We start from the raw sequence: 10,313 nt of genomic DNA, 5'->3' as shown, positions 1-10,313 counted from the left end.
AGTCTGTGAGTATCGTCTGCCAGCATGCCAAGGCGGACACCCAGCCCACCTTGGAGCTGCCCATTCATGGGGAAGGCAGAGCACACCCACCTCCTCGGGCCAGAAGCTGGGCAAGCCAAGAAGCCAGGTCATTACAGCCAGCGGCTCTTTGCTTCTCCCATACAGATTCACAAGTTAATTGTAGAGGTCACTAGCTATTCCTCAATTCAGATCCAGTGGCATGTCTAGCTTGGATTGCTTCAGTATGGGAGCAGGTCTAGTCAATGGCCTTTAATACACTGCACTTACATAGCACCTTTCAGCTGAGGGGCCAAGTGCTTCCACCAAGATGGGCATTACCCGCATTCACGTGTGGGAACGGAGGCACAGAGTGGCTATGTGACTTGCCCAAGGTCACCGAGTCAGACTCCTGACTCTCCGTCCTGCTGCCTGGGGGTAGACCATCCTGCACCTTCCTCAGGGAAGCTGGACCTGGACCTGGACCTGCCCTTCTCCCTGCCCCCGCCAAGCCAAGCCCACGCTCTCCCCTGGGAGGTTTCAAACTCTTGATGAAACAGGTCACTAGAAATAAGACAACCCAAAAAGTGCAGTAAACTAAACATTAAAAAAGCACATTTGTGCTGTGTCTGTGCAAAGATAAAGGAAATAAATACATGATTAAAACCGTAGAAAGGTTCACAGTATCACACACGGATCGGGAGCTGCAGGAGCGCCTCTCTGGACACAGCCCCAGGACTCTTTACACAGGAGCTCTGGAGGGAGGGCTCTTTGCTGTCCTTGGCTCAGGTAAGTATAAATACACGGTGCGCGCACTCCGCTCCAGCCCGAACGCAGCGCCCAGGAGCCGGCAGTGCAGCAAGCTCTTCCCCATCCCATCGGAACAGCCGCCTCAGCGAAAGGGACATCAGCTTGCAGAGGGAAACGCTGCTCTCTGGGACTTCAGGCTCTGCATAGAGATTACTGAAAGAGGCAAGGAGAGGGGTTAGTGTGCCAGGAGGGCTGCTGGGTTCAGTGAGCCTCACACAGTCAAGGCCCCGAAAGAGAGAAGCATGCGCACTTGGGACCCTCAGGTAAGAGGGCAGATCCAGAGGCTCTGGATCAGTGAGGCTTGACAGTACTAGGAACGATCAGCAGAGCCAGAGCTGAACCTGGTTTCTCACCGCACAGCAGCTCTTGCCTGCTGCCGAAGAGCCAATCTAAGATGCAGCAGGACTACCCCAGCCATGCGAGCCCAGGCCAAACCTCATGCTGGCGCTGCAGCCCGAGGTCAGAGCTTGCCCCTCTGGGCACCCATCAAAGCTTTCTCCAACACTTACTGTATCGCTCTCCTCATCGGAGACAGAGTGGACTTGAGTGCTATAGTGGAGAGGGGAGTAAACCCAACTCCTCTCGTCTGTGGGCTGCCAGAGAGGCCAGCGGCAGCAGGGATAGTGCAAGAAGAGCAGCGGCAGAGCAGGTGCGAGGGAGAGAAGAGGAGAAAATAAGAGTAGAAACATACAGTAAAAACAGCTGCACACCTGGAGGAAGAGAACTGATCTTACAATGCGACTCCGGAGAAGGAGCCTTCCCCATCCTCAATACATACCTGACCCCCAACAGCATCTGGGGCAGCTACTAGCAGTGCTGCTAAAATGGAAACCTCTGTTCTGCTATGGGGCAGGTGGCAACACTTTCCACTTCCACCTTCCGAGAGAGCTTCTCAAAGCCCCAGCCAGCCTCAGGTGACAGATGGGGAAACAGAGGCACAAAACACTAAGTGACTTGCCTAAGTCCCACAGCAGGTTAGTGGCAGAGCAAGAATTAGACCCCAGATCTCTGGACTTGCAGTGCTGCATTTTACGCACCAGCCCATCCCTTTCCCCACACCTTCATCTGAAGCTGCATCTGCCCATGTCAGACTTTCCTGCCACTGCAAAGTTAAGGAAGCTTTAGTGGCAAACCCAGCAGTATCGGGTCCCCCTCGTGCGGACGTGCCCAGCAGGCAGCGGGAGCGCAGGGTTAGAGCATGTTGGACCATGAAGAGGAGCTGGTTAGTCACCGGTTGGAGAGCAGGCGAAATGGAGACCAGGGATGGGGGATGACAAAGAGGCGACAGAACTGGAATGTTTGGGGAAGGATCCAGAGACTGAGCTACCCCAGACCCGCGTCGATGCAACAGACGCCGCCTCGGGATGAACAGGGAGCGCTCGCCATCGAACGCAAGGCAGGGCACACGGGACAGAGCCACTTCTATCACGAACCGCTTTGGTTTCTGCAGTGGGGTTGGGGCGAGAGGTTCTCGCCCATTTCCCTTTGAATGCCCAGCGGGGCTAAGGCCCAGGCACTTGGGCGAAGCAGGGCTGGAACGGAGTCTGCCCGGGGGAGGGGTGCGCTACGAATCCCAGGGCTAATTGCAGGTTGTGCCAGTAAGGAGCCCTGCGAGGGGGCCCCAGACTCCAGAGCTGAAGCCTTAAGTACTGTGCTAGGACCTCTGGAGCCCTCCCTCCACCCCCACTGTGCAGAGCCCGCCCTGCTCAGATCCTTTATTCCCCGTGGCTGGTAATTACCGCTCTGGCTGAGCCCTGCTCTCCAGCCCCCACCTCCCCAGCCTTTCATGAGCACTGGAGGCGGGTGTTGGAGAAGGGTCTGTGTCTCCTGGTGACAGAAGCATTCTGAGCGTGGGCTCCAGTTAACCCCTTCAGTGCTGGGGCGCCCTGAAACAGTAAACGGGGGCAAAATGGGATCACAAGCTCCCGGGGGTGGGGGAGACCAGATTTAAAGCTGCTCTCTGTTTTGCACCATTTTATTTCCTGTGGCTCCTGCCATGCACCATCTCACCGGCCCCATCTGCACCTTGCTGAACCAGGCTGTTACCACCTATGGCCTGCCTACTTGATGCCCCAGCCTCTCCACTTGGCAAAGGAGGGGCTGGGAAGATATCTCCCCCCTTAAGCTAACCCCTTGGACCCAGGGAAGGGAACATAACTTCCTCCTCTGTAAACTTGGGGCAAACAAGGAGAAAGGTGACGCAACTCCCCCCGCGAGCCAGCCCGCCGGGGGCAGGGAAGGCACTAAACCCGACTGGAGCCCCCAGAGATTTCCCTCTGACAGGTACGAAGCTGCAGAAACTGGTCAGTGCATTAAACATCCAGAAATCAGCCCAAATCCTAAGGGCCACGATCTGTGTTTGTAGGTAGATTTTTATCATCAGCTTCCTACTGGCCAACTGGTGTCTCCTGGGAATCCAGCCTGTGTGTTCCAGCAGGGCCACGTGTAAGTTAACGGCAGACGTCTCCAAACACGCTGGCACAACGGGTTAATAAAAGCAATTGGCTAAGTTCACTGGCCTAGGAAAAAAGGGGGCAGGAAGCAGGGCGACTACCTCGCACTCGACTCATTTCCAAAGATACTGAGGCACCCATGCTGATAAGGCCTAGCAGGTAACTCCCCAGGCTGTAGCGAGCGGCCTGAACTGTCGCACAGACACCCCACAAACCAGAGCTAGTCCCTGGGGCATCCAGGAGAGGGGGGACCATTCGGCCTTTGCTTGACCCCAGTGTTTCAGAGCTGCAGCCTGGCTCCCTTGCGTGCTAGCGTGTTCACTTACAGTCCCAGAGGAAAACGAGGCGGCTCGGAGTCTGCGCTGGTGGGGAGAGTAAATCCAGTACCTCCCATCTGTGAACTGGATGGCACCAGGGCAAGTGAGGTGAGAAAGGAAACAGAGGAGAAAGGATGAAATGAAAGAAAGGATGTAAGAGAAAGCAACCAAGGGGTTGGGCCCTCCAGGCCTGACAGGATCAGCTGGCTGGGGAGCCATGCGGGGGAGCAGGTGAGCCCCATGCCCAGCTACACTGCTCTGTGCCTCTACCCCAAGTGGGGGATCCGATGCAGCCTCACCCCCCGCAGTTACTGTCTTAAGCATCAGAAAGCAGGTCCCCCGAAGGCGAGTATATGCTCCCGTGCAACTCAGCGACCTCTCCTGTGGCCGAAGGCTGCTTCTGAATGCAGCTAGCTACTGGAGAGCCACCCGTCTGGACTGGCATGCTCAGCACTGGCCTGAGTTGCCAGGGAAGCAGGTTCCCTGGGTGAGTCAGTGGGGACCACAAGTCGGAGGCTGGGGAGGCAGGCCCAGCGCCCTGCACTGGTACCGCAGAGCCAGAGGGCTCGCAGGAGCTTGGAGGCATCGATGGGTTCCATGACTCGTGCACACTGCCTGGCACAGCACACTGGCGGATCCATCCCGACAGGCCGACCCTGAAAAGCAGGTGGACAGTCTATGGCCAGGTGGGGGTGGAGCCTTGCTAGAAGGTACTTCCCAATGGGAAGGCAGTTACCAGGAAGCAGCTCACACTCAGCTGCCATCCACAGGCAAAGAAAGAGCAGCAAACGTGAGGGGAAGCTGTTTGCATTCTGAATCGCATGCAAAAAAACCAAACCAGAGAAGCTTTGAAACCTGAGCCAATTCCTCCTGCAGCTCCCTGGAGCTGTCCCAATTACTCGGCAATGAATGAGCAATTCTGCAGTGGAGTCACACGAGCACAAGGAAAGCCACCATGTGATGCCCAAATATTCGCTGGGTCTGAGGTACCCACTTTAGGGTGATCTTGGTTACTACGCAAGTGTCAAATTGGGGGGCACAGCTCTTCCCTGCTGTAACTTCACTGCAGCCACATTAGCAGCAAGGCCAGGATGCAGGTGCCTAAACAGAGGGGTCAGCCGGCAGTCTGCCTCAACTTTTCCTTGTTGGCCTTGGTAGCTCAGAGAGGAGGAACATGCTGCTAGAAGTCTCCTCTCTCGGCTCCAGCAGGTGCTCAGACATTGCGAGAGCTGGTGGAGGGATACAGCCCAGAGCGACTCAGCACACTGCTGCCACCTCACTTACTCCCTGCCTCAGTACTAGATTTCCACTGCGCCATCTAATGCATCTGCCTGCAGAAAAGGAAACAAATCAGTTCACCACGGACCTCGGCGGTCAGCCAGCACAGCAACATTCTGCCTGGCCTCCAGGAGGCGCCGAGGACAGAGTAGGATCTAAAGCCTCCTCTTTTCGGGGGAGAAACAACGAACATTCCCAGATACGGACAGCTGGCCTGTTTAAGCCAGTCCATGTAGGCAGCCAAGCCCCGGTAAAACAGCAATGCCTAGCAGCTCCTGGGCCTGCACGTGCTGCCTTTGGGCTGGCACCTTCCTCTCTAACCCTGAGGGCTTGGGTGACTGATGGCCATGGATCAGATCCACAGCGCCTGGAAGAGCCAGGCCGGGCAGTTTTCCCTCATCGTGCTGCCTTGTACCTCAGCTCTAGCTCGAGTGCTGCTTGGACACGCTGTCTGGGCATACGAAGGCCTGGGCGGAGAGAGTAGCTTACAAAGTATATGTCTGTGACTGGCACATCATCTTCATCCGAGGCCTGGCTGGCTGGCTCCGAGGCCTGGCTGGCTGTCTCCACCTCGATCGCAGCTGGGGCTATTGCAATGGCACAAGCTGAAGAGGCTGCCTCTCTGAGGAAGAAACAGAGAACATGAGAGCAGCTTCCTTCAGCAGAAGGAGGAACTGATCGGATCGACTTGAGGGGGGCTGAAGGGCTCAGGGGACTGCCAGTCTGGACACCAGCCGGGCTCCACAGCGCTATGGCTCAGAGCGGTTTGGGGTCAGAGCATCACTCAGCTCCCTGGGGGAGGAATCTAAGCTCTCGGGTGTCTGGTACCCAGAGCAGATCAGTGCTCATGCATCTCAAAGAGGAGGGAGCCCCTTCCAGGCCCAGCAGTACCACAGTATTAAGGGAGCAGGAAGGAATTCATTGATCATCCTTCATGTAGGAACAAATGATACGGCTAGATTCTCGCTGGAACGAATTAAGGGAGACTATGCTAGGCTGGGGAGGAGGCTCAAGGAAATTGAGGCTCAGGTGATCTTTAGTGGAATTCTGCCTGTTCCTAGAGAAGGGCAACAAAGATGTGACAGGATTATGATGATCAATAGATGGCTTAGGCAGTGGTGCTATAAGGAGGGCTTTGGGATGTATGGCCACTGGGAGGCATTTCTGGACAGAGGACTGTTCTCTAGAGATGGACTTCACCTAAGTAGGGAGGGAAGTAGACTTCTAGGACGGAGGCTGGCTCAACTTATTAAGAGAGCTTTAAACTAGGAATTTGGGGGAGATGGTTGGGAGATGCCCAGGTAATCTCTACGCCAGATTTTAACACAGAGGGAGGAAAATGAAGTAAGAAAGGATATAGCTGGGAGTAGGAGAATGAACATGAGGAAGGGTGGGGTGGATACTAGTCTAATAGGTCATATTGGAGGTATAACGTCTGTGCCAAATTGGGTAAAAAATGTGAATGAGGCCAAACAGCAAAAATTAAGATGTTTGTACACCAATGCGAGGAGCCTAGGTAACAAAAAGGAGGAACTAGAGCTATTGGTACAGGAAGTGAAACCAGATATTTATAGGAATAACAGAAACATGGTGGAATACTAGGCACGACTGGAGTACAGGTATTGAAGGGGATGTGCTGTTTAGGAAAGACAGAAATAAGGGTAAAGGTGGTGGAGTCGCATTGTATATCAAAGAGGAGGTAGATTGTAAAGAAATAAAAAGTGATGGAATGGAGAAGACAGAGTCCGTTTGGGCAAAAATCACATTGGGGAAGAAAACTATCAGATCCTCCCCTGGGATAGTGCTTGGGGTGTGTTATAGACCACCAGGATCCAATCTGGATATGGATAGAGACCTCTTTAATGTTTTTAATGAAGTAAATACTCATGGAAACTGTGTAATCATGGGAGATTTCAACTTTCCAGATATAGACTGGAGAACAAGTGCTAGTAATAGTAAAAGGGCTCAGATTTTCCTAGATGTGATAGCTGATGAATTCCTTCATCAAGTAGTTGCTGAACCAACAAGGGGGGATGCTATTTTAGATTTGGTTTTGGTGAGTAGCGAGGACCTCATAGATGAAATGGTTGTAGGAGACAACCTTGGCTCGAGTGATCATGAGCTAATTCAGTTTAAATTAAATGGAAGGATAAACAAAAATAAATCTGAGACTAGGGTTTTTGATTTCAAAAGGGCTAACTTTAGTAAATTAAGGAAATTCGTTAGGGAAGTTGATTGGACTAAAGAAATTATGGATCTTAAAGTGGAGGAGGCCTGGAATTATTTTAAGTTAAAGTTGCAGAAGCTGTCAGAAACCTGTATCCCTAGAAAAGGGAAAAAATGTATAGGCAGGTGTGTTAGACCAAGCTGGATGAGCAAGCATCTTAGAGAGGTGATTAAAAAAAAGCAGAAAACATATAAGGAGTGGAAAATGGGAGGGATCAGTAAAGAAAGCTACCTTATTGAGGTTAGAGCATGTAGGGATAAAGTGAGAAAGGCTAAAAGTCAGGTAGAGTTGGACCTTGCAAAGGGAATTAAAACCAATAGTAAAAGGTTTTATAGCCATATAAATAGGAAAAAAACAAAAAAAAAGAAGTAGGACCACTAATTACTAAGGATGGAGTGGAGGTTAAGGATAATCTAGGAATGGCCCAATATTTGAACAAATACTTTGCTTCAGTCTTTAATGAGGCTAATGAAGAGCTTAGGGATAATGGTAAGTTAACAAATGGGACTGAGGATAAGGAGGTAGATATTACCATATCCGAGGTGAAAGCCAAACTTGAACAGCTTAATGGGAGTAAATCGGGGGGCCCAGATGGTCTTCATCCAAGAATATTAAAGGAACTGGCACATGAACTTGCAAGTCCATTAGCAAACATTTTTAATAAATCTCTAAACTCAGGGGTTGTACCATTTGACTGGAGAATTGCTAATATAGTTCCGATTTTTAAGAAAGGGAAAAAAAGCAACCCGGGTAACTATAGGCCTGTTAGTTTGACATCTGTAGTATGTAAGATCCTGGAAAAAATTTTGAAGGAGAAAGTAGTTCGAGACATTGAGGCTAATGGCAATTGGGACAAATTACAACATGGTTTTACAAAAGGTAGATCGTGCCAAACCAACCTGATCTCCTTTTTTGAGAAAGTAACAGATTTTTTAGATAAAGGAAATGCAGTGGATCTAATCTACCTCGACTTTAGTAAGGCATTTGATACAGTACCACATGGGGAATTATTGGTTAAATTGGAAAAGATAGGGATTAATATGAAAGTTGAGAGGTGGATAAGCAACTGGTTAAAGGGGAGACTACAGCGGGTCATACTGAAAGGTGAACTGTCAGGTTGGAGGAAGGTTACTAGCAGAGTTCCTCAGGGATCAGTTTTGGGGCCAATTTTATTTAATTTTTTATTGCTGATCTTGGCACCAAAAGTGGAAGTGTCCTAATAAAATTTGCAGATGACACAAAGTTGAGAGCTATTGCCAATTCAGAAAAGGATCGGGATATCATACAGGAAGATCTGGATGATCTTGTAAATTGGAGTGATAGCAATAGGATGAAATTTAATAGTGAGAAGTGTAAGGTTATGCATTTAGGGATTAATAACAAGAATTTTAGTTATAAGCTGGGGACACATCAGTTGGAAGCAACGGAGGAGGAGAAGGACCTCGGAGTCCTGGTTGATTATAGATTGACTATGAGCCGCCATTGTGACATGGCCGTGAAAAAGGCTAATACGATCTTGGGATGCATTAGGCGAGGTATTTCCAGTAGGGATAAGGAGGTGTTAGTGCAGGCATGTCCAAAGTCCGGCCCGCGGGCCAATTGCGGCCCGTGTTCCGGTTTAATACGGCCCCCCAGGTAATTTGGCAATATCTATCTTTTATGGCCCCCCAACGAATCCATATGTATTGAGATGAATACATTGTAAAATCTCAGTTAATGTCAGTTGGTCTAAATCAGTTATAAATATATTTGGACACAACATGTATACTTGGTGTTATGTTCCTGTTCATATTTTTTGAACTTAGAAGTTGACAGACAACCTTTATTACCAATAATATGTAATGTACTTTACAATATTCCTGACATATATTTCAGCTTCCTGGATTTTTTTTTCATCTGGCCTTCAGATATGAAAGGCAGAGTGATTTAACACCTGTTTAAGATTTGTCATCCATGTGACGAAATGAAAAGTATGCCGTTTGCAATAAACTTTGCATAAAATTGTTAATTTGCATTTAATTTTAATGGTTCAAAGAATGTCAGGCAAAATGGTCGGCCCTCACGCATGTTCACTTCATCAAATCTGGCCCTCTTTGAAAAAAGTTTGGACACTCCTGTGTTAGTGCCATTATACAAGGCATTGGTGAGACCCCATTTGGAATACTGTGTGCAGTTCTGGTCTCCCATGTTTAAGAAGGATGAATTCAAACTGGAACAGGTACAAAGAAGGGCCACTAGGATGATCCGAGGAATGGAAAACCTGTCTTATGAAAGGAGACTCAAGGAGCTTGGCTTGTTTACTTTAACCAAAAGAAGGCTGAGGGGGGACATGATTGCACTTTTTAAATATATTAGAGGGATAAATACCAGGGAGGGAGAGGAATTATTTAAGTTTAATACCAATGTGGACACAAGAACAAATGGATATAAGCTGGCTAGTAGGAAGTTTAGACTTGAGATTAGACGAAGGTTTCTAACCATTAGAGGAGTGAAGTTCTGGAACGGCCTTCCAAGGGAAGTAGTGGGGGCAAAAGATCTATCTGGTTTCAAGATTAAACTAGATGGGTTTATGAAGGGGATGGTTTGATGAGATAACAGGATCTTGGTAACTAACTGACCATTCATTATCAGTGGGAAATAGATCAATGGAGGGATGATAGGAGTTACTATAGAGAACTTTCTGGGTGTCTGGCTGATGAGTCTTGCCCACATGCTCAGGGTTTAGCTGATCGCCATATTTGGGGTCGGGAAGGAATTTTCCCCCAGGGTAGATTGGCAGAGGCCCTGGAGGTTTTTCGCCTTCCTCTGTAGCATGGGGTACAGATCACAGCTAGAGGATTCTCTGCATCTTGGGGTCTTCAAAGTATTTGAAGGCTTCAATATCTGAGATATAGGTGAGAGGATTATTCTGGGAGGGGTGGGTGAGATTCTGTGGCCTGCACTGTGCAGGGGGTCGGACTAGATGATCATAATGGTCCCTTCTGACCTTAAAGTCTATGAGTCAGGCTGGCCAGCAGCTGGAGGAGCCACACTGCAGCAGCAGCTGCACAGGCAATGCTAACTCCTGCCACATGGCTGGTACCAACAGCAGCTCCTGCCTTGTCACAGACAGACACTTGCCCATTGTCGCCGTCCTCAGGCACAACGATCTCAACGTCACACTTGCTCGCCAGCTCTACGGTTATCTGCTGCAGCTCCTCTTCCACCCGCGCCTCCTCGTGTGACCTGCAG

The 10,313-nt window shown here is 49.9% G+C and overlaps 1 protein-coding gene across 6 annotated transcripts in view; it reads right to left on the bottom strand.

The window, feature by feature from the left end:
• Positions 1-817: 817 nt before the first annotated feature.
• Positions 818-10,313, bottom strand: part of PIP5K1C (phosphatidylinositol-4-phosphate 5-kinase type 1 gamma) — a 72,243-nt gene continuing 62,747 nt past the window's right edge. For 3 of the 6 annotated variants that reach the window (XR_016348208.1, XR_016348211.1, XR_016348212.1), the window contains exons 15-16: positions 5,345-10,307; positions 821-960 (exon numbers count right to left, since the gene is read on the bottom strand). Coding sequence is in view for 1 of the 6 variants with exons in the window: in XM_089775015.1 (XP_089631141.1) it covers positions 958-960; positions 1,317-1,400; positions 3,587-3,661; positions 5,345-5,473; positions 10,199-10,307 (400 nt within the window). In the remaining 5 variants the exon portion in view is untranslated. Of the gene's footprint in view, positions 961-1,316; positions 1,401-3,518; positions 4,909-5,344; positions 10,308-10,313 lie in introns of those variants that run through there. The other 3 variants (XM_089775015.1, XR_016348210.1, XR_016348209.1) reach the window with 3 other exon arrangements.

Source organism: Pelodiscus sinensis, chromosome 32 (assembly GCF_052426305.1).
Source record: "Pelodiscus sinensis isolate ZL-2025 chromosome 32, ASM5242630v1, whole genome shotgun sequence".
Classification (NCBI taxonomy): domain Eukaryota; kingdom Metazoa; phylum Chordata; order Testudines; family Trionychidae; genus Pelodiscus; species Pelodiscus sinensis.
Note: the sequence above shows the minus strand (reverse complement) of the source record. Positions and strands in the feature narration are given on the sequence as shown.